The sequence below is a fragment of the Pseudorasbora parva genome, chromosome 20 (assembly GCF_024679245.1).
Source record: "Pseudorasbora parva isolate DD20220531a chromosome 20, ASM2467924v1, whole genome shotgun sequence".
Taxonomy (NCBI): Eukaryota; Metazoa; Chordata; class Actinopteri; order Cypriniformes; family Gobionidae; genus Pseudorasbora; species Pseudorasbora parva.
The window spans coordinates 30,834,782-30,858,739 of record NC_090191.1 but is presented as its reverse complement, the minus strand read 5'-3'; the positions used below and the strand labels follow the sequence as shown (position 1 = coordinate 30,858,739).

Below are 23,958 nucleotides of genomic sequence, written 5' to 3'. Positions count from 1 at the left end.
TAGGTCCTCTCTCATATCTAAACGCGTGTAACCAGGCAGCTGCTGCTCGCTTTCACATCAACAAATGCATAATGTTTGTGATATGCATGTTGGCAACGAATATGCAAGTGTGTCATAATGTTTATTCAACAGTCCTCTTCTAAAGATTACTACAAATGACTAGCTCTTTATAGAGACATAATGCATACAGACATATCTGGAGTTGATCCCTGTACAGAGCATGAATCTAGATCAGTCCCACCCACATACTTAAGTATAGGTGTTTGCACTAGGAGGTGCTTGTGTATGTTCTCTGACGTGGTATAATGCTTCATTAGATGCCGTGTCACAGCAGGGTGGTGTTTCTGTTCTGATCACAATTTGACTTGTGATGCAGCCTGAATCATAATTATACCGTTTTTTGTTTTGTTTATTTTTTGGCCAGAGTAGAGCTGCAGACTGAACTTGTTTTTTTTTTTCTCTCCATTCTGTCACCTGATGGAGACCGGGCCACTGTTGCCTCTTACTTGCGCTTAATATTCAACAATATTATTGATCTGACTGCACTGACGCTGTTGTATTGAGAACTGAATTAAACTGGGCAATGACATTTTTTTGCAGAACTGCTTTATAGATTAAATTAACCAATTTAGTTTAATTTACAATCTTTACAACGGAACTGAATCAATACTGAACTGACTTCAGCTGAACAACATAATTTTCCTATTATATATCTAAATGTTTCAATGTTTTTACAATAGCAAATACATATTTGATAGTTTTATATGTGCTCTAATGGCATGACATTGCCATTGTTCCCATATACATTTCAAATGCTTATTGTAAGATGAAGTTAAAATCTCACCAAACGGATACAAATACATGCGTTAATAGAGAGGTAGGACATTGTGACCGAATGCAAAAATTGGACAAACATTTTTTGGTCCTGAGACTTCCACACAAGTCCTACCTCTATTATTGATTTCTGTGAGGATGAATTTCAACCAGTATAATGTTAATGAAAAACATTGCCTACCCTACCTTTAAAACATATGGATGTTTTTGAACAATTTTGAATATTAACTCAAATCAGATTGTTAAAATAATTCATTGAAATGTTTGAAGTAATTAAATTAAATTTCTAATTCTAAAAAAATCTAACAAAATCTTACGTTTTTGCTCTATTCAGAAGATCAGTGGCTCTATTAAAACGTCTCTGCGTTAAAGCTATCATACTAAGTCACAAGACAAGGACAGACGGCAAAATTGGTCTAATAACATAAGGAGCTATAACGGCTTAAAATTCTTGAGATATTCACAGTTACCTTATTTCATATCGCCAGCCAAATCACCATTAATATATAATTAATTTTGCCCAGCCTTATTCTAGAGTACAGCATATGTCCAGGAGAGATGAAGACCACCTAATGTTCCTGCTGATCAAATGAGAGCTAGTTAATTAGGGAATAAAACCGAGCCTTATGGAGAGAGCTATGAAAAGGGAAGAGAGATATTGGCCCTTTTTTATGTGTGTTTAAATGTCCTCTTGATGAGCACTGTTGCAGTGGGATCGATTTACTGTGGCCAGACTGTTCTGCAGGTATGGTCATGCAAGTACGCATTACAGTTATGCACTGTAATAATGCGTAGTTCTCACTAATTCACCCAGTCTCTCTTTAAAATCTAACCAGATTCATTGTTAATCTTTCATGCACGTGACTCCCAGAGGTTAGCTGCACACGGCATAACTTCAGTCCAGAGCAGAGCAGACTTACACAACGTTTCATTGAGCCCGGCAGCTGGGGAAGGGTGTGAGGTTACACGATAGGAAGTTGTTTTAGGGGTACTGGCAATGGCCATAGATGGCTTCCTTTCAGGTTTGACGTCTGCCTTTTTAACCCTATTTAACCTGATGCAAATCATGACTCGCATTTGCTAGGTGGTTAAATTGAATCTTAAATCTCAAGGTGCGTCTTGTCTGTTTCTCCATCAGTAAACCCGTGTACTTCCTCTTAGAGTCGTGCAGACTAAAAACTGCCACACTTCCTGTCTTTCATCTGCCCAACTGTGTGCTTGTGAATGCATGAGAGAGAGAGAGAGAGAGAGAGAGAAAGAGAGAATCTTCCTGCGTTTTGACTTGTCAGAGTGCAAAAGCTTTGAAAGTAAAAAGTCATTTTGTTTTATTAATAGATTCAGTTTTTCTTTTTCTTCTAGTGAGCTCTGTTTTTAATTAGTGAATAGTATTGGAAACCCAAAAAGGTGCAGTCACATTTACCTTTTGTTTTGTGAAATTTAGCTGATAAAATCCAGTTATTTCTTAGATTCTTAGAAATTTTGCCTGAGGGCAAAATATTTAGCAATGCATGTTTCATAAATTTCACAGTTTAAGTTGACCAACAGAAAGCTGACTTCTGTTTGAGATGTGTATCGAGGAGAAGTTGCTGGTGAACATGCCAAGCAAGGTAGAATGTTGCTAATAACAGTTAGCTAATATTATTTACCTGTTTACCTTAGCATTAAAAGCTGAAGTGCTCTAATTAGATTATTAATTAATTATCAAATTATTAGTGCATTTACATATTTTTTATGGGATTAGGAAATAAGTAAAACTGATAGTTTCTCTCATTAGAACGCTTTTTTTTCTTGATTTCTCAAATACTTTATCTTAACTTAATCTTATCTTAAGAGGTTATGCATTGACGTCACTTTCCTGCCAGAACAGTTTTCCGCCAGCAAAAGAGCTGCTACATGACTGGATTTAAAAGGGGAAAATGCAAGTAAAACAAACGATTATCAGTTTAAACTAAAGTTTGGAATCCATATAGTGTTCCTTACAACTTATCCAACATCCAGTGATCCATGGATAGTGTGACATGCAGCCAGGAATCATGTTTCCTGACATTTATATGTGAGATTAATTTCAGCACCTGGGAATGTATATGAAGCAAATTTGCCTGTGAACACTTTATATTGTTACAATATAGGTAGGTCGAAATCCAGGTGATCACTTATATCAATTTTGTCATATTTGCTTACCGTATTCAAAAACTAAAAATCATGCAGAAATAATATTGTACATATTTAACTGATGAGTTGTCAATACAATATAAGATCTAGGCTATGATTTTACCCCAAAATTCAACATATCGGCCACCCGGAGTCCAGTTGTTTCTGTGAATTCCAGCAATCTTTTGCTTCTCTTTTCTGTAACTTTCGTTAGTAGTCTGTAAAAAATATACCTCAAATTTGATGTCAAATCTATAGTAACCGCAGCGACTCCCTCTATTAATGAGAGGTGTGCTATTAGATTAAAAATAGCAAATTTCGAAAAATGGGATAGAAAATCCCATTGATTTGCATTGAAGCTGGGACTCTTTTGACTTCAGCAGGTTAGGAACTACCCAGAACACCTTTGTATTTGACCATCACTTAAATTTTCTTCAGAAAATGTTAAAATCTAGCCCAAGCTTGTGTGGTCACTTCTAGAGCTCAATTACACCTTAATATGAGATTTGACTAAAAATAGTTAGCACATTTAGCTTGTGTGAGGGTCTGAGTGTATTCTGTTTTTTAGATGTGCACTGCAAGCTCCAACAGGTGTTTTCTTTTCTTTTCAACAAACACTTATTTGACTGAGGGGTCTGAGTGAATTACAGAATGTCCACAGCCCTGGGCATGAACATAAATATTTTAGACCGCAAAGCTCTCACACAGACACTCTTACATTAACTGAACTGGCCTGTGGTAGAATGGTGATGTATTGTCTTTAATCATCTGTAAGTAATGCTCCGCTAACAAGCAGACAGTGTTTTCCACCCTGTTGGCAGTGGGTAAATATTTTGCCTGCACCCCAAGGCCAGCCGTTAGCATTAGGTGTCAGAGAACAAGATTCCCTCCTCTCTGTGTTTGTCTGTAATGATGAATGAATGCATCTCAGGAAAAAAACATGCCGCTACGCTGTTGTGCCTTGGCAGTTGATGTCTGCCTGCTGTTTTTATCCTTGGCAATCCAGAATGAACAGGAGGGATTTGCTCCTGCAGGGAGGGGGCAAACCTGGCTATTGTGTTTGTGTCTTTTGCACAAGAGACAGATTTAATTGTAATTGTAACCTGTGACTCTTGCTGTGATTTAGCACGGCGGCCGTCGCCGACTTCACTGCTACTAATAAAAAGACTGAGAACACACTTTTCCTGTATTTCAGCCTGCAAATCCGTGCTTCAATTTTGATCTGATTTTCCTGAATTCCTGTCACTCTTCCTTCTTGAGAATCACACCGAGAAATGCACCTGAAAGAGCCATTTTATTAGGTACACGTAACTAGTACTGGGTGAGTGGGACCCCCTTTTGCCTTTATTCTTCATAGCATAGATTTAACAAGGTGCTGGAAACATTCCTCAGAGTTTTTGGTCTGTATTAACATGATAGCCTCACACAGTTATTGCAGATTTGGTGACTGCACATCTATGATGTATCCGATGTATATACAAATATCCCTTTCTACCACACCCCACAGGGATTGCGATCTGGTGACTGTAGGCTATTTGAGTTTAGTGAACTCATTATCATGTTAAACAGCATGTTGAAGAAACTAGTTTTTCACCAGCAGCAGCCTGAACCGCTAATACAAGGCAAGATGGATCCATGCTGTTGTTTACGCCAAATTCTGACCCCACCATCTGAATGTCACAGCAGAAATCAAGATTCATCAGACCAGGCAATATATTTCCAATCTTTAGTTGTCCAATTTTTGGTGGGCCTTTGTGAATTGTTGCTTCAGTTTCCTGTTCTCAGCTGATAGGAGTGCCACTGGTGTGTTCTTCTGCTTCGACGTGTTGTGTGTTTAGAGATGCTCTTCTGCATACCTCGTTTGTAACGAGTGGTTATTTTTGTTATCTGGCCATTCTCCTCTGACCTCTGGCATCAACAAGGCATTTTTGCCCACAGAATTGCTGCTCACTGAATATTTTCTCTTTTTCGGACCATTCTCTGTAAACACTAGAAATTATTCCCAGTAGATCAGCAGATTCTTAAGTACTCAGATTAGGGCTACGTTTCCCAAAAGCACTGTAAGCTTTGTTGGGATCATTGGTGGCAATTGTTCTACAATCAACTTAGGTGTATTATGCTTTTGGGAAACGCAGCCCAGCTCATCTGGCACCAACAACCATGCTACATTCAAAGTCACTTAAATCACCTTTTTTCCCCCATTCTGACGTCCGTTTGATGCAGTACATAAATCTGTCAAAAATAGTGCAGATGGGATCCCTAAGTACTTTTGTTCATTTATCTGTCAAGATGCCAAAGTTACCAAAATAGCTCTTACTGCATAGAAAGTTGTTTTCAGCATAAATTCCACACTCTTATTTGTCCGTCCAGGCTAAGATGTTCTCACAATAAAACTTCTAAAAGAATGTGAAACTGGTTTTCTACCGCATGTGTGACAATTTACAAAACATTTAATTTTTCTTCTCTCTCTCTTTTTTTTTTTTTTTACTCAAAGGGGAAAGCAAAACAAGATAGCTTTTCTTTAAGATCATACAACCAGACACATACTTGTCTAGACCTGTCCATTGACACAGATTTATAAACACTCGTAATCATCTCTGCATAAGGTGGCATTGTGCAACCAACCACAACAGCTGGTAGGAATCCTTGTCTAAGCAAGTGCTGTTTCAATGGACATGAACGCTAATCCGATTGGTGCTTGCTCTTGTTCCTTAAATGTATCTGATATTTATGCGTGAGGTTATTGATCAGTCTTTTGAGTGTGTGATTTGATTATATGTATGTGTGTGTAAAGGAACATTGGCCCAAGGGTCTGCTGTAGATTATGGCATAATCCATACAAATCCATTGAAGGGGGAGGGAGCAGACGTGAGGGATGAAAACAGGTGGGTGTCAAGGCAGTGTCTTGTGAGAAGAGAACACATTTGGTTTGCTTTGTCAGCAGCCGGCTGGAGTTGAGCTGACTGGAGTTGAACAGAGATTTATGTTGCGATCGTTTATAACGCACAAGAACCAGTGGTGTTTTGCATCATTTGAATATGTGGAAGTGCAAATTAAATTTAAGAGTGAAAATTTGTGGTGAATAATGACACATTTGTATTTTTTCCTTAAAGGTGTCATGAACTGGCTTGTGGTTTTTACATTAAAAAACGAATAAGTAATAGGCTATCTACACTGGTTTTGAAGCTGTCTTCTGAACGCTGGGTTTTTATGGGCGTGCCGCACTGGAGACTTGGAAGTAAACGCCCACGGCTAGGATTGGATAAGATTTGCATATTTAATGAGCTTCAGCTCCGTTGTCATATCGATGCCCCTGTCAGTTCACATGAGGGAGAGATTTTGAAAGCCGCAACTGCAAAGATTCTCTCGACCACAGGGGTTGTAAACGTCTTTATCAAGCAAACACAATGATTTATTTCTCATCCACCTGCCATTGATTGGAATATATTTCTGTATATTACATGGCCCGCAGGATTGGTCAATATAAGTCCAATTATAGAAGGCACAACATTGTGTCTGCAAATCCAGCACTTGAGGTCCCCAATATACGGTCTTCCCCAATGGGAGCTCGAACGTCATTAAAAATAAATTAAGTATCACACATTCCTAATGTTATGATCCGAAGGAAGCTTATGCAGCGACTGTTCTTCAACAAAATCTTGCTATCTTTCACATTGATTTTGCTGCTGGCTATTCATGATCTGAACAACTCCATGAGTCGGTGGGCGGAGCTACACGTTCTGTAATGCCTGGTTCAGACTACAAGATATTTTTGTCTGTTACGATAGTTACTGTGTCAGATTACGCGATTTTTACTCCTAAAATCTTGTCGTGTCCTGGACTAGAAACATGTCCGACTACACGTTGCTACTCGACCAATCATCGCTTGTTGTCATGACGTGCGTGATGTCATTGACTTTAAGAAACAAGAGCATAAACAAACGATGTCTGAAGCAGCGTGTTTTGGCAGTTTTATGTTTAGAAAAGCACAAAAATAGAAAGAAAACCCAACAAAGAACATGTTCCTGGCTTGCCGGAAGATGATATTATGGGCTGTCAATCCTCCAAAGAGAACTTAAGGTAAAATATTGTTCTTTTTATATTAAATATTTAGTTATTAGCTTGTAGTAAAAGCTTGCCACCACAACGTATTTGTAAAACATCTATTAAGCTTACATTCCAGTAACGTTACTCACCGGGTTCCTGAAGGGCTTCCGCTATTGTTCGCCAGAATTTTTCTTATTTGGTTGTGGTAGTCCGTCGATGACACATCGTACAGGCAGGAATACTATTGCCACAACTACACAAACCTTTCCTCCATTTTATAATTCCACCTAAAGTTAGCCGCTCCGTCATCTCATGCGTTTCGCCGTGTTTGATAGCTGTGTACGAAAACTGTCTGTGCTCCGGTTGGTCAGCGTCACACGTGTCAGAACCCGTCGTGAAGGGCCGCAAAAAAAATTAAACATGCAAGTCTTTATGTCATGACGTCGTGAACTATCGCAGACGCGGATTCGGTTGTCGTATACTATGACACACTATACAAAATGAAACGATCGATTCTTGCGTCCCGACGTCCATTATCGTTTACGAAACCCTATGACACCTTACGTCAAACAGATCGTGCCAAATTCGGGCTTATATTGTGTAGTCTGAACCAGGCATAAAGGTGTGTTTCGTCGCGCGATGACATAAGGATGAAGTGCACCATCGTTTTCTGGGCCTTGTGTCTTTTAAAAGCTTTTCTTTGAATAAAAAGGAAGTTTTCAGCTCTGAAATGTACAGGATAATCTTATATTACCATGACCTTTTGTATATCAAAAGCTCAAGGGAAAGTTGATTTCTCAATTCATCACCCATTTAATCAAAGCTGCTTCAAAAGACCTGTATTATAACACATGAATACTGTGGATTATTATTATATTTTTCCTCCTTTGGAACTTAATGGAGTGAAAATTGCCTTTTTTTTGTTGTTGTAGGGAAAATGGCATCTTTGGCAATCTGCTGAATATCTCCTTTTGTGTTCCACAATGACAAAAAAAAAAATCATATATCATTGGAATGACTTGACGATGAGTGGATAATGACAGAACTATTTCCTTAATGTGTAAAGGATTTATGGAAAATTAATAGCGATCTATTTTAAATCTGTGTCACCGATGTCTCAGAGGAGAAACGCGTGCCTTCAGTTTTGCCGAAGACTTGATGGAGGACTATTGAATTATCTTTGTGTACAAATGAAGAGTGATTTTGAGTCCACCATGCTGGTGAATGTCTTTCAAAGCATGAAGGTGAAGAGGAAAATGACCTTTCTTCCCATGCTAGTATGAATCCATCTCTTGTAGTCTTAAAGATGATGGGAAACAGGCATCAAAACAACCTTTAAAGGCATGAGGAATGGAGAAAAATCCCTGCAGCCTCCAGGCTTCAGTATTTAAAGTGTGTGTGTTTGTGTGTGTGTGTGTGTGTGTGTTTGCTTGTACATGCATGAGCAATTGCTTTTGTGTCCATCCAAAAGAGGCTTAATATACAGGCGAAAAGTAGTCCCACGTGTCATTGGACACAGCCAGACAGCTCAGCGTGGTGCTTCTCTACTGGAGGTCTCATGATCACAGCAATGGGCACAGATTCTTTAACAGGTCTGCTGAAGCTACACACACTCACACACACACTCCCCTTTCTTTTTTATCTCACGAGCCTACTCAAGAGCGACCTGTGCGAGGTGCCAGACAGCAGCATTCCTTCCTGAATGGGTTCGATCTCGTGTAAAAGAGAAAAGCATATGAAAAAATCAAGGTTGTTACCAATGAGTCATCAGTCCGATCTTCAAGATTGTGTGTGTTGTGTGTACAATGGTTATAAGCTGTTAATGATGGTGCTACATTCTTCAGATTTGAATCAGTGAGTGTAAAAACATTGTGCAGTCTTCCTGGGTATTTTCACTATTCTCTCAGCATCTGCAGATGCTTCACCGTCTAAAATAAACCCCTGATGTTTAACCCCTTGGTGACCACAGCTGCTTACAGCTACAACTGATGAAGAAGCCAGCTGGTGTCTTAAAACAGTAAACACTATCTGTCTCTGTCACACACACTGTCTCAATCTGTTTCCCTTGGATCATTGTGGAACACTTGGAGTGCCATAAATAAGGGGTATTTAATTATCAGTTTATTCATTAAAAAAACAAACATTATTATTACAAATAGTAAAATATGTGCATTAAAATACTTTTTAATTTAAATAAATAAAATGTAATGGTAACAAAAATATGACAATCATAAATTAAGCTTTTTGAATTTATACATTTTTATTTTACTTTTTAAAATGTATTTAGTTAAATATTTGTATTTTGTAATGCAGTAAAAAAAAGTCACTGGAATATTCAATAACTTTAAAATGATTTTATAATTTTATTGTCGTATTTAACCGTTAAGGGGTTAGGTTTGCTTCACAGAAGAGTGAAGCATAAAATCATATATTTTGAGAAATGCCCCAACTTTTTGTTGACCAACATCCTATAATTCAAACTATTTTCATCAGTAGAAAAAAAGTCATACAATTTTGGAATGACGTGAGGGCGAGGGAAGTAAATGATGACAGAATTTGTCTTGGGTGAACTATCAGTTTAATTAAATGTTCTTATTTGTCTTTAATGATCAATTTAACCATATATATTTAAATTAAATTTTTGTTTATAATTAACCATTCTTAATATTTAATTTAAAAGTGGCACTGCAAATGTTCCTTATAGCTCCTTCCATTCATGAATAGATCTTTAGTTCTGCTCCTGTTTTTAAACTTTTTGTATTTAAATGATTGATTATTGAAAATGATTCTTGACCCTTCAGTTGTATAAAATTTACGGGCTCCACAATGTCGGGATTTTTAGAGATAAATCTCTGCGTAATTACAGTCATTCAGAGCTTCATGCAACTTGAGACCATGTCATTGAAAAGCCACAATGAACGCTAATCGGAAAGAGAGCAGCTTCCACACCTCTCCCGGGAGCCGTGCAGTCTTTCGCACCAGATGTTTTAAGGCGACCACTTGAAATTGACAGCTCTGTTTCCCGCCGAGAATCTTCCTTTGATACAGGCACCCTTGAGACGAGCACTCAACTGGTTAAACTCTCGCGCAAGTCACAGGACGCGTCACGGTTCCAACAGAGCGTAAACATGTTTGCCTTCATGAGCCGGTCTGGGCAGCGTGAGTTTATGGTTTTGAGTCACAGTGCAGCCTACACAACAGCTGACACATGTCACGCATGATGGCATCATCTAAATATGAATAATGACAATGGCAAAGTCTGCTAGAGGGATGTTTTGGATGCATGTTGTGCTCAAGCCGAGATGGCAGACTCAGTGTTAGTTTTTGAGAGCGTCGGGTCTCCGTCATGGTGTTGGTGGGGTGAGCATGTATTGTCTTGCTCAGCGAGGGTCTGACTGCTGCTCTCAGCGCCAGCAATATGAGAAGTGACAGCCTGACAACCATAGCTAATGACGGGAGTGTCGTATTGAGTTGCCCTGATGCCCTGTATGCATCAGTCAGAGAGGTGTGGGTCAGACCCACGGATTGTGTTTTTGCTATCCGATCTGCTGAGCTGAACCTCTTGATAATAATTGATGGTCAGAGAATAAGGGCTAAGTGAGAAACTTGCTTTTTGTGAGCTCGATCTGTTCTTTTTGTAAGTTGAAAGGTCATTTTAGTGCCTCCTACCAGTATTTTCTTTCAACCCGAGGTTGTTCATTTAATGTGGATGATGAGTGGGCCTTATTTCATCCTGATTAAATATTCATTCAACATTTCCCATATTTTCTATACATTAATTGCGAATGATTTTGCTTTTGTTATGTATCAAAGGTCTTGAATTTGCCTTAACACATTTCATTTAGCATTGAGAGTAAGCATGAAGTCACAATCCTGAGTGGACTCAACGAATTTGTAGTGAAGTTTTATGGACCACAAGGAAGTAAGTCTGTTTTTAAATTGTTTACATGTATGGACTTGATGAAAACATTTCTGGGTCACATTTCACACCAAAATCAAAGGGAAATTTGCATTTTAAGATTTTTTTACACAATTGTCATGACAAATAAGAGCAAAAAATAAAAATAAATCTGTGATATCAATTGAGGGAATTATTTAATAATATGCTAAATACTATGCAAAAACTATAATGTAATTATATTAAATACAAATTAATGATTGTGTAAAATAATACAAAAAAATCATAAGATTGAGATTGAGTGTGTTATTACAGTAATTACTTACTTTGGGGGACATGACCCTTTCGTTACATTCAGTCTTGTGCGATTTCTTTACCTAGCTATCATGTGAAGCAATGATGACACTTTTGCATATTTAAACATGCCTATGTTACACAACTTTTGATTTGGGACATGCCGTCATTGTTTACTCAGAAAACATCTCGTGACCCTTTTTAATTGTCATATCATCTTCTGTTAAATGATCTTTCCTCCCTCTCTCCATTTTGAGAGGTCAGAGCGGGTCTTATCCGCGACCTCTGCGGCTAGGCTTTACCTTTTGGAGTTTGAGCCTGTGGCCACAAGGGTCAGATTGCAGAAGGCTATTCTTGGAGTGAGCACACGTTGCACCATACCTCATATCACAAGAAGCCAACAGCACGGCTTCCCTGTCCACATGTGTACACACCCACACGTGTGTCATTACACAAATAATTCATAATTGTCTAATTAAGTATTACAGTTACACCCACACACCGTCACTTTCGAATACAAAGGCCTCTATGGTTAGTCATTTAGAGTTTGCATTATAAGTAAACTGCTTGTCTTTTCAAAGCCTGTGTTGCATCCTAGAGTAATTGTGAATTCTTTCTTCAATAGTCATGTCTCTTTCTGTGTTTCCTGTCAGCACCGTATGAAGGTGGCGTATGGAAGGTGCGAGTAGATCTTCCAGACAAATACCCCTTCAAATCTCCCTCTATAGGTACAGTATTACTATCTCAAGAAGACATTATCGGCTGAGTGTTCTTCAAAGCCACACACATTGGTGTGGTTGTGAAATAATGGGTAGAGTGCATTCGAGTCACTCTTGAGGTGTGTAAGGTGGAAAAAGCACATTACATCCCTGTGATGTCATATTTAATGGTCTCTCTTTAAAGATGGAGAAAAAAAGTTAGGAACCATCAATGTTGTTCAGTCAAATCTGTTCTTTGTATGTAAAACCATTTTATTTTGGTACATATTTTTTATATTTATGGTATAATTTTCATGACAATTAACCACATCCCCTCCCCCCAAATGTATTCATTTATTTGAATAATATTTATTTACTTATTTAATTAATACACAATAAAGTAATTTGAATTGGGGAAATAGTCATTAATAATAAAAAAAGCTAATTACTCATTAATGCTATTTAATTACTTGCTTTTACAGTTACTTCTAAGGAAACGCATGCAATCAAATGCTGTTATTTCTATTTATGATCTCATTTCTTTCTTTTTCAATCTCTCTGCAGGATTTATGAATAAGATTTTTCATCCGAACATCGATGAAGCGTAAGTCTCTTTAGTCTGAGTCAGAATTTTTTTGTTTCTTTTGTGAAACACAAAAGGAGATATTTTGAATAATGTTTGCATTGCTCTTTCCCATATACTCTAAAACATACAGTGATCAGCTACCGACAAGCTCCAAAAAGGACCAAGATTGTTATAAAAGTAGTCCAAAGACTGAAGCTGTCTTTCAAAGCCATAAAATATTTTCTTAAATCCTCCTTTCCAGTCCTCAGATCACATATTTAACTCTTCAAGTCATGCAATGGTTGACTTGTTTTTTTGTTTTTTTTTACAACAGTATTTTTTTTCATTAGCATTTATTCAAACATTTTTCAGTTTTCAGTAAGTTTCAGTAATTTTGTTATGTGCTTTTGTCATTTTAATCATTTGTAAAAATATTTCTATATAGCTTTAATTATTTTTTATTTCAGATTTAGTTTTTGAAATAACTTATTTCATAGCCAAAGAACATTTTTTATTTAAAAACGGATTTTTTTTATTTTAAATTTAATATTTTATTTAAATTAGCATAAATTATTATTTAAAGCTACACTGTGTGATATTTCCCCCCATCTAGCGGTGTAAAGGTATTTGACCATCCAGTGAATAATAGTTTCTATTCCTCTCAATTTTTATTTCGTTTAAACTCCTACGGTGGCCGATTTAGTCCAAGATTAACATGGCAATCCCCCTCTTCACATTCGAAACGGTGCCATCGAGTGTTAAAACGCGAAAGGCGAAGCTTGAATTTATGGGTATGTCCCTCTTTGGCTAATGTACTTTAAAGATGGAGGGGCAACATGGCCACCGGCATTCGAACCCCTCACCCGTATGTATTTTCAATGGCATATTATAAACTTACGAGAATACTTTATTACTTGAAAGAAGTAAATATACATTAATGAGCACATATATTTTTGAAAGAACTAAGTGTTTTTAGCTAAGAATAAACACAGTGTAGCTTTAATAAATTATTTATTGTTATAAATGACACTGGTTCATTTATTTTTCCATTCTGGGTAACTTATTTAAATGTCTATTCACAACAAGAGCAATATGACAACGCAAATAAACAGCTATTCATACTGAGCTCAAAGACAAGAGAGAACTTTGCCTAGCTGCATAATGTAATGGTTAACACTGTTCTGGAATGGAGAAGTGGACGTAAACACGGTGATGGGGTGTCATTGTCATTTTTCTGCTATCCCTGTAAAGTTGCTTTGATATAATCTGTATTGTAAAAAGCACTATATAAATAAAAGTGATCACAGTATAATGATATTAATGCCAAGGCTGTTATTATTTTTCCAGGTCAGGGACCGTGTGTTTAGATGTGATCAACCAGACATGGACCGCTCTTTATGGTATGTATATGCGATCTCGCTCATGTGTCTGCTTTCATGCACATTAAGAATAAATGCTCAGGAAAAGTCACAGCTTGCACTGATGTTGCCCTAGGAGTAGAATAAAGTCTCCGGCCCCTTAGACAGTACTGTGGTTCACACTAATCCTCTTAACCTCTCTGAATGAGCTAATACCTGCAAGGTCAGAAAACAGCATCAGCTCACCTAACAACCACACTTAAACGGCCCATTCTGGCCAACAATTCACAATGCCGTTGTCTGTCTTTTTGCAGCTGTCTCTCCATTTATGTCTTTATAATAATGTAATAGATCAAGGAACAGTTTGAGGAAAATGTTTATTTTAATTCGGTAATAGTGTAGGTAAGTTGTTTGCACCCTAGTGTTGAAGATAGCATTCTGTGTTCAAATAGTTTTATTATAGTGTGGTCATGTTTCAGTAGGGAAATTTTATGATTCTCAATAAACGTTTCATTACAAACATGCTATTTAACACACTGCTTCATTACAAAAGTTTATTGTTAATATAAATATCATCAAGTTTAATTCAGTGGCATGTAGACTTCCAATATTTCTCTTCTAATTTTCAAAGTGCTTCATACTTTGTAAAGTAGATACTATAACAAGCCTATTATTATTTTTACATTATTTTATTTATTATATTAATTTGGCTCTACATTTTTCCCCTATATGTTTAAATGTTTTTTAAAAGAAGGTTTTTTTAATTTGATGGATCTTATCATCATATTATTTATTGATTTTTATTTTATTTTATTTTATATTATTTAATCTGGTTTGGTACCAAAGCATTACTTTGCGGCCCTCTTTTTCTGCAAAGTAATTACAACTCAAATTTTATTTTATTTCAGTAAGCGCCTCTGGATTGCCTAGACTTTATTTTGTGATAATGACCTATATAATGATGAGGGTAGCTGAGTGTATATATATGCTGAGTGTATATATATGCTGTGTGTGTATATATATATATATATATATATATATATATATATATATATATATATATATATATATATATATATACACACACTCAGCTGCTTTATGTCATTGTCAACGTTTGTGTTTGTATAATAGTGATAGCTAGAACGTACAGCACTGGCTATGAGAGAAAAGATAAGGACAGAAAGAGAGAGAGTGAGATCTATGTCTACAGCCCCCACACTGAAAGGGAGATTAGGCCATAATCATGTCACTCACCACAAATCCTCCATTTTGTGCTGCATGTAGGGATCATAACATAAGACTTTTACTCCTGTATTTAAAGGCTCTACTTCTCTCTCCTCACAGATCTCACCAATATCTTCGAGTCGTTCTTGCCACAGTTACTGGCCTACCCAAACCCCATTGACCCTCTGAATGGGGACGCGGCAGCCATGTACTTGCACCGGCCAGAGGACTACAAACAGAAAATCAAAGGTGATTTGGAGAATAGCTGTCATTTGATTTGGTGTTCTCTTGGTTTAACCTCCATCTGGCCGCTGGTTTTATATCTGTCGCCATGTTTCACATCACCACTTTACAATTCAATACACTTTACGGTTTTCTGCCATGAAAAATTTGTAAGCGCATTCAAATTTTCTATCCGTACGGATGACCTACATTATTTGCGGGAATGGTAGTATACAAACAGCACACTGTGAGTAATGCTTCATCTTGCTCAGTTTGACCCCAGCCTGATTTTCTATTCAAATGAGAAGTATGAAGTAGAAGTTACCAAAAAACCCTTTATTCAAACATTGTTCAAACTTTTTTAAGCATATTGCGTAGTTGTGCTTAGAGCCAATTGTTTTATTTGCAGTAACGTAATAAAACAAGCCAAATTGCAGAAATATTTTTGTGATTTTTTTAATGTGATTATTATTATTATTATTTATTTATTTTTGTCCCATTATTTTGATTAGGCAAATTGAGTTCCAAAAAGAATTAATGTTAGTTTTGTGACTCTTTTTCTTGTCTTGTATTTGTTTGTATTGTCACTCAAAATTTTTAATGTGGGTCCCTCTGTGGCATATTTTTATTTTGTAAAATGTTTTGGTAAAAATTCACTACAGTTTAAAAGTTTAGGGTCAGTTATATTTACTTTTATTCAGAAAGGACATTTGATCACGTGTTACACAAATAAAGACATTTATTTATAGTGTTACAAAAGATGTCTATTTCAAATAAATAATGTTCTTTTGAACTTTCTATTTGTCAAGAATCGTGAAAAAAAAAACCAAGTAAAAAAGCAATAAAAAAATTAAACAGCTCAACTGTTTTAAACATTGATAATAAGAAATGTTTCTTGAGCATTAAATCACTAAAGACTGGAGTAATGATGCTAAAAATTCAGCTTTGCCATCACAGGAATAAATTATATTTTAAAAGAGAAAAAAGTTTTATTTAAAAAAAACTGTTTTCACTTTTTATATATATATATATATATATATATATATATATATATATATATATATATATATATATATATATATATATATATATATATATATATATATATTTATATATATATAAAAATATAAATTGTATTTGTTTTTTGAATACTTGAACTTATTTATATTTATTTGAAGTGAAATAAGTATTGGCTTTCTATCTTATGGTGTGTATTTTCCATTTCTATTCAGAATACATCCAGAAATATGCAACAGAGGAGGCTCTGAAGGAGCAGGAGGAAGGAGCGGGCGATTCCTCTTCAGAAAGCTCCATGTCTGACTTTTCAGAGGACGAAGCTCAGGACATGGAGTTGTAGTTAAGGGCGACAGTTTCTCCCCTTTACCACAGAGACTATATTATTTCCTAACCATGCGAAGCAGACTATAAAAGATTCATATTTAAACAAGGTGATTTTTTTTTTTTTTTTATCGTTATTATTACTAAACCAGGATTTTTATGGATATCTAGCGTTGACGATGAATACGGCACACTCTCTAGGTGTTCTATCTCTACTTCTTGGTGGTTGTTTTTTCCCCTCGTTTTTTTCTCTCTCTTTCACTCTCTCACTCGCTCTCTCCGACACCCCAACAAAAGAAAGGCTTGTAGTGTCTCCCACCCTTGATTCCACGTTGGTAGCTGCGTAGCTGGAATGCATGTCATCGCCTCCCTAATCCACCTTTTCCGATGCGGACCGGGCCGGACAGAGGCTGTATTTAACCGGGGGTGCCCTTGTGATGTTACTAATGTACTGAGAGTTGTGTCCGTGATGCTCTGATGTATGAATCTCCTCAAATTAGACCTTTGGCAAGGACTGTCTTCAGGTGGAGTTGTCGCAGTTGGATCGGACACGTTTTGCCTCATTACTTCCCTCCACCTCGGCGGTTCGATCGATGCTGTTCGATCATCCCAGCGCAAGTCATTTTGAATTATCGTTGCTTCCCTGTTTTTTTCCCCCTTTGTTTGTTTTCTCTTTAAACAGATGTTTTAAGATAGAAACGCTCAAGAGAGGAATTTCTCCTTTCTCCTTTTTATTTGGGTCTCACCTTGAGGGGAAGTTTCCACGCTGTATGTTAAAGCAATCATCAGGATTTGACAGAACGTCGCACACATTCTGCTCACCAATCAAGCCCACGATACAGCGCCAGCGGAAAATATCAGTACGACTCCCTTTAAGTTCCTCAAGCGTCTTTTTAAAGAGGATGTAGATGTAGAGGCTAGCACACCGAAGCTCAACTTTTCCACTAGCTCGATGTTTCTGGCTTTTGTTCCCTCATTGTGGAAGTCCCACACCACTAAACGTGGCTCTACACTGTGCGACCTTCCACAGTGACCTTCACAAAACGACCAGGAAGTGACTGTCCTGCTTTACGGAGCACAAATCTTTTATTTTGTACCAACATTGTATGCACAGAGTGTTTGTCTTTTTCCTCTTTCTGTCTCGCTCCCTCTCCCTATTTACGAGCATCTTTTTTGTACATTTGTTGTATGATGCGGAAGTGGAGTCGTGCAGGACTTTGTTGGTCTAGCCTAGAAGAAACCTTACAGAGAAAAGAGACAAAAAAAACAAACCCTTTTACTAACATTTGTAGAGTTCATCATCTTTTCCTATTGCTTGTGCATAACTATGATAGCTGTTGTTTGACCTCATGTAGATCTAGTTAGTTTTACTGGGTGGTGAAATCAAAAATAGTTGTTCATATGGATTAAGGTTACGTAACCTGCTTGTCCGAATACAGATATTATTCGAAGGATCCCATTTGGTAAGATCTGCCTCGGAACTACTTGTGGCTTTAGGAGAAGGCTGAGTAACATTCACTAATGCTGAGGTGGGGTTTCGCCGCGACGGTGTGGAAACGGGCAGATATCTTCTGTATAAAGAGCTTTTGAATTTCAACATCTGCAGATATCATCAGTGGCATGTTGGTAACACGAAGAACCAGATTTAGTTTGTGTGTGTGTGTGTGTGTGTTTTGCAGTATTCTCACAAATCTCGCACTTGCAGATTCATTCATCGTCCAAAATGTAAATGACACGGGGTTGAAGTGTAGTGTATGACGTTTCCGAAACAGACGTCGACCCCGGCAGAACGGCATTAGGGGAGGTGTTTCAGTTCAGCTTGCGCGATCGATCCAGAGCTGCCCATATTTATCCCGTGGCTGTATGTTCTTTCCTGTTTTTCATTTCTAATTAACTGGGCAAAGCATTTGACCTTGTTTTAGCCTGAGTCAAGAATTGGCCAAATCAAGTGAAATTTCTTTTTGTTTGGTTTGTCTCAATCTGTGGATAGGGGTTCATTATATTCAGGAAAATGAAGAAAAACATCACTTATATGCAGTATTGTATTGAGAGGAAGTTATGATAGTCACAAGGAGAGAGACGGCATATGTTTAGAGAGGCCTTTGTTTCACATCTTTCAGACATGTATGGAAGAAAATACTGTGGTTTGGTTGCCATGGTAAACATTTTGCCATGCCAAGCAACACCGCGCCCTGACAAACACGACAGACTCAGCTTCTCTATTTAATTTCTGCTTCATTTTTTTGATCCCTGGACTTTAATTTGAGAGGCAAAATGTGGAGATTTTGTTTAAAAATATATATATTTTCCCTTTGTTTTTAACTGTCATGTCAAAGAGTAAAATGACTAAAGAATCTGAGAATTTCGAATAAACATGTATAAGTGTGCTTCCAATATAATTAGAAATTATACTTTTTTTTTTGTCAATTTATTTACTAATTTTTGGATTCCTATTTTTTTCCCCTCATGACAATAACAGAGGCATACATCTGGAGCAGGTAATATGTACTGGAAAGGTGTTTGGGAATGAAGGGAGGTTTTTTATTTTATTTTTCTGTTTAGTGGGTGGGGTGGAATAAATAATTACAGTGTGTCCTTTGTGTTTGGCACCCATAAGCCCCCAGTGCTTATACACACGCACAAACATTAGACACATACACATCCAGGGGACAGCAGTTATTAATGTCGTGGTCTCCAGCTGTTTGTTTGCCTGAGAGAGAGAAAGGAAGAAGAGATCTGTCTTCCGGCTGGTGCCGTGGCCTCAGAGGCTCCCCCTGCTGGCGGTCTCGGCTAATGGCATCGCGTCTCTTGCATTTGTGTTGAGCTCTCCAGTGCACTTTGCATGCGTCCGGTGTAGAGTCCAGTCTAGTCGAGTCCTGGCTGTCCAATCCTTTAGTCCTTTATACCTGTGCTTCAAGACGGTGCTCAGACATGGGGCTTATGTGGGCACACAGCATGGATTTTCTTTTAAAATAGTATCTGTATCTAGTACCTAGTGTGTGATACGCTGATTTAAAAAAGAAAAATACACTGTTTTTGTTTTCTTCTACACCTTTTATTTTATTTTTATCCCAGGTATTATGGTAATTTGCCCCTTTTATTTCCTTAACCATTAATCTTAATCTATTTTTGCCATTCTTTTTTTTTCTTTTGCATTGTGAAGTGGGCATGCCTGTCACAAAGGACAAATGCTCTTTATCTATAGGATTATAATCTCTTAAATAGCTGTGTACAGTAAACTGTAATAACTTCTTTTTTAATAAAATATTAAATATGTGTACAAACTGCTTTGCTTCTTTCTTCAACATGGGTCGTTGTTTTCATCAAGAGCATTTTTAGTGCCTCTCATTATGTATATATTAATATATTGGGTGAAATGTTGAATTAACAGCAAAAATAAAACATGTAATGGCAATATCACAATTAAATTAGCACGAGGTGAATTTTAAATAAGTAGGTGTTTCTTTGTCACGTCCTTGTTCAGTTCGAACTAAAAATATAAATGTATTATCAATGCAACAAAATTTTGAATAAAATATTTTATGAATGATTTAAAATAAGATGTATCTATTTGTTTATTAAGAAATAATAAAACGTAAGAATAACAAATAATAATACTTTTTTTTTTTTTTAATTGGCACTTAGTTTGAATGTATTTTGCTAAATGTATTTCTTTGCTTATCCCTTTAATGATCAAAGACAGTCCCTTACTTCCAGGAAGTGTTATTTCCAAAGTCATTTCCTCTCTCTCAAGACCCATAAAGGCACTAAAAACAATTTTTATGAAGCGCCGATAAAAATAAAAATAAACAAATAACGGCTTATAGTGATAGGCCGATTTCAAAACAAAGATTCGAACAGTTATGAATCAGCTTATCAATTCAGAATTCGGATTGCGAATGTCACGTGATTTTGGTAGGCTAGCAGTTTGGCAGTTACAGAGATCCGAATCATGAATCAATATGCTGATTCATAAGTAACGGTTCAAAACTTAGTTTTGAAATCGGACCATCACTATATCGCTTCATACATTTTTTGTAGGACCACTGTAGTCAGATGGGCTTTGTAACGACGTCTTTAGTGCTTTTATGGTTCTTGAGAGAAGAAATGACATTGTTGGCGCCGTCAATGAAGGCCTGTCTGAGACATTGGATTTCAACAAAAAATATCTTCACTTGTGTTCCGAAGATGAAAGGAGGTCTTACGGTTGTCGAATGACATTAGGGTAAGTAACAGCCTAATTATTGTCAGAATTTTTATTTTTTGGGGTGAACTAACGTTAACCCTTTAACCTACAGCGAAAACAAAAGTAAGTTAAGTATAAATCGGTTGTAAGAATTTTATGTTTTGCTGTTTGTCAGTTTGTTTTAATCTGAAAATGTTTCATACGATACAGAGATCAGCATGATTATATATATTTTTATATAACATATAACATTGAATTAACTAACGATCAGTTTGACTCACATTACAACTTAGGCTATTTCAGAGTTTAAAAGTTTCTGAATGACCGAAATTATGTTCCTCTAAATTTGAGTGTAACTATATTGAAAATATTAAAATATATTTTGAAGATATTCAGAATTTTAATTTGACAAACGGGAAAATTATAAAGCCTCCAGGCAGGCTACTTATTTAAAGTGACTACACAAATTCCCTCAGCCTGATCGTTTGTATGTTACTGTGTATTTCCACTAGATGGCAGACACGTTACAAAAGTGGCTCAGAGGGGAATATCCATTGAAGTCCATTATATAATATTTATTTTAAAACTATTGCAAGGAGTCAAGGACACCACAGCCTCTTCATTTCATCCCAACATAAACCACAGCATAAAGCACTAAAGAAATAGTAGATGCTTATATATCTATGTGTATAAAGTGACTATATGCCCAGAATTATTGGCACCCCTAGTAAATGTTCAAAAATGGCTGTGAAAATAAATCCTTTTGGTCTTTCATATAAAAAAAAAAAGTTTAACCTCTAACCTTTCATGAAGTAAAACTCCAATAAAAGTTGTTATATTCAGTTGTTAGACACAAGTGGAACTTCAAACGGGAGGGAGTTCTATGGTCAGATAATGGTTCTATGGTCAGATGAAACTAACTTTTTGGCTGCAAACCCACCAGATGCAAATCGGGATAAAAAGGACCCTATGTTTATGGAAACTGAGGGCTTATTTTTCTGCCGGAGGTCCTGTACATCTTGTCCAGATACATGGTATCACAGATTCTATCTAAAAATCAAAAATCTGTTATCTTGGGAGAATTTTAAAAGGGTACCATTGTATCTGTGTATTGGAGAAAAATATTTAATAGCGATTTCCTCACATTTAAATTTGTTGTGAATTATTTGAATAAAATATCAAAAGGATTAACAATGCTGCTTTATTTTCATAGGCTACTTTATTCATATTTACCCAGGGTTCCAATAATTACAATTTTGTATATACACAGATCAGGCATAACATTATGATCTAATATTCCTTTTATAGTGTTGGTCCCCGCTTTGCTGCCAAAACAGCACTGACCTGTCGAGGCATGGCCTCCACTAGACCCCCGAAGGTGTTCTGTGGAATCTGGCACCAATTTGTTAGTAGCAGATCCTTTAAGTCCAGTAAGTTACAAAGTGGGGCCTCCATGGATCAAACTTGTTTGTTTAGCACATCCCACAGATGCTCGACTGGATTGAGATCTTGGGAATTTGAAGGTCAACCTCAAACTTGTGCTCCTCAAACCATTCCTGAACCATTTTTGCTTTGAGGCAGTGCACATTATCCTGCTGAAAGAGGTCACAGCCACCAGGGAATACCGTTTCCATGAAAGCGTGTATGTTCTGCAACAATGCTTAGGTAAGTGGTACATGTTAAAGCCCAAAAGCATTGCTGAAAGCATCACACTGCCTCCGCCGGCTTGCCTTCTTCCAATAGTGCATCCTGGTGCCATGTGTTCCCCAGGAAAGTGACACACATGCACCCGGCCATCCACATAATGTTACAGAAAATGTGATTCATCAGACCAGATCATCAGTCCAGTTCTGATCCTCACGTGCCAACTGTTGGCGGCGCTTTCGGCGGTGGACAGGGGTCAGCACAGGCACCCTGACTGGTCTGCGGCTATGCAGCCCCATACGCAACAAACTGCGATGCCCTGCGTATTCTGACAGCTTTCTATCAGAACCAGCTTTATCTTCTTGAGCAATTTGAGCTAGTAGCTTGTCTGTTTAATCAGACTAGCCTTCGCTCCCCACGTGCATCAATGAGCCTTGGCCCCCCATGAACATGTCGCCAGTTCACCACTGTTCCTTCCTTGGACCACTTTTGATAGATACTGACCACTGCAGACCGGGAACACACCACAAGAGCTGCAGTTTTGGAGATGCTCTGACCCAGTCGTCTAGCCATCACAATTTGGCCCAGGTCAAACTTGCTCAAATCCTTACGCTTGCCCATTTTTCCTTCTTATATAAAAACTTCTCAAAACTAATCAATGTTATTTACTTCACCTGTTTATAATGTTATGCCTGATCTGTGTATTTTTCCAGTTTTATGTGCAGAATTCAACATTATCCAGCAGGTGCCCCATGACCATGCGCTACACAAAATAGAATGCTAATCCAAATGTAGTGCCATTAGTGGCCTGCAAGGGGCGACTCTCTCACTCTCGTTTTACAAGGGAGGAAACAATTTAGTAACATAAGGCGAATTAATCTTTTCAACCAAAACGTCTCTGTCACGCAGCAGTCTGTCCTCACTTGTGCTTTCATGCTTTAGGAGAGATTGAATTTAAAAAATGAATTTCAAACTGGATGCTATTACTCTCCCTCAGATTTCCCCCCTCCTTTCCCCTCCCTTCTTCTGTTTCTCTGACCTTAAAATACATCTGTTTTACCCCATTATAACTCCACTAGCCTACACCAGTTTGTCCCCCCATTATAATTTCCTTTAAGTCACAGTCCATAGTCAAGGAGAAGACATCGAGTTCAGACAGAAATGGGGCAGTGCGTATTCCGCTTCTTTCCAAAGACCTGACCTCCAATGATGGAGAAACATGAGCTCCTCAATGAAATATTTAGAGGCCTTTATCTGCAGTGCGATGGTCAAGAGGGCTACAGGCCTACATGACGTAATGCCCAGCCCCAGACTGCTGCCGTGATTGGCCGGAATCAAAGCTTTGCCATCATGTGACCAGTCCCTGTGGTTCAGCGAACTCATAGGAGAAGCTTGATACTCTTTCATATTCGTTAATGTCTCCATCATTTTCACTTAAAACAATTTTGTACTAAAGGGCTTAGAGGTAATGTGTTGGGATTTGTTTTCGCAACAATCTG

At 37.3% G+C, this 23,958-nt stretch overlaps 1 protein-coding gene across 1 annotated transcript in view; it reads left to right on the top strand.

The window, feature by feature from the left end:
* The window catches only part of ube2h (ubiquitin-conjugating enzyme E2H (UBC8 homolog, yeast)), a 37,517-nt gene extending 17,571 nt beyond the window's left edge, over positions 1–19,946 (top strand). Inside the window, exons 2-7 of the mRNA XM_067426870.1 lie at positions 10,878–10,954; positions 11,878–11,952; positions 12,487–12,526; positions 13,835–13,887; positions 15,190–15,318; positions 16,524–19,946. Coding sequence (XP_067282971.1) covers positions 10,878–10,954; positions 11,878–11,952; positions 12,487–12,526; positions 13,835–13,887; positions 15,190–15,318; positions 16,524–16,648 — 499 coding nt within the window. The 3' untranslated portion in view covers positions 16,649–19,946. The remainder of the gene's footprint in view (positions 1–10,877; positions 10,955–11,877; positions 11,953–12,486; positions 12,527–13,834; positions 13,888–15,189; positions 15,319–16,523) is intronic.
* Positions 19,947–23,958: the final 4,012 nt, after the last annotated feature.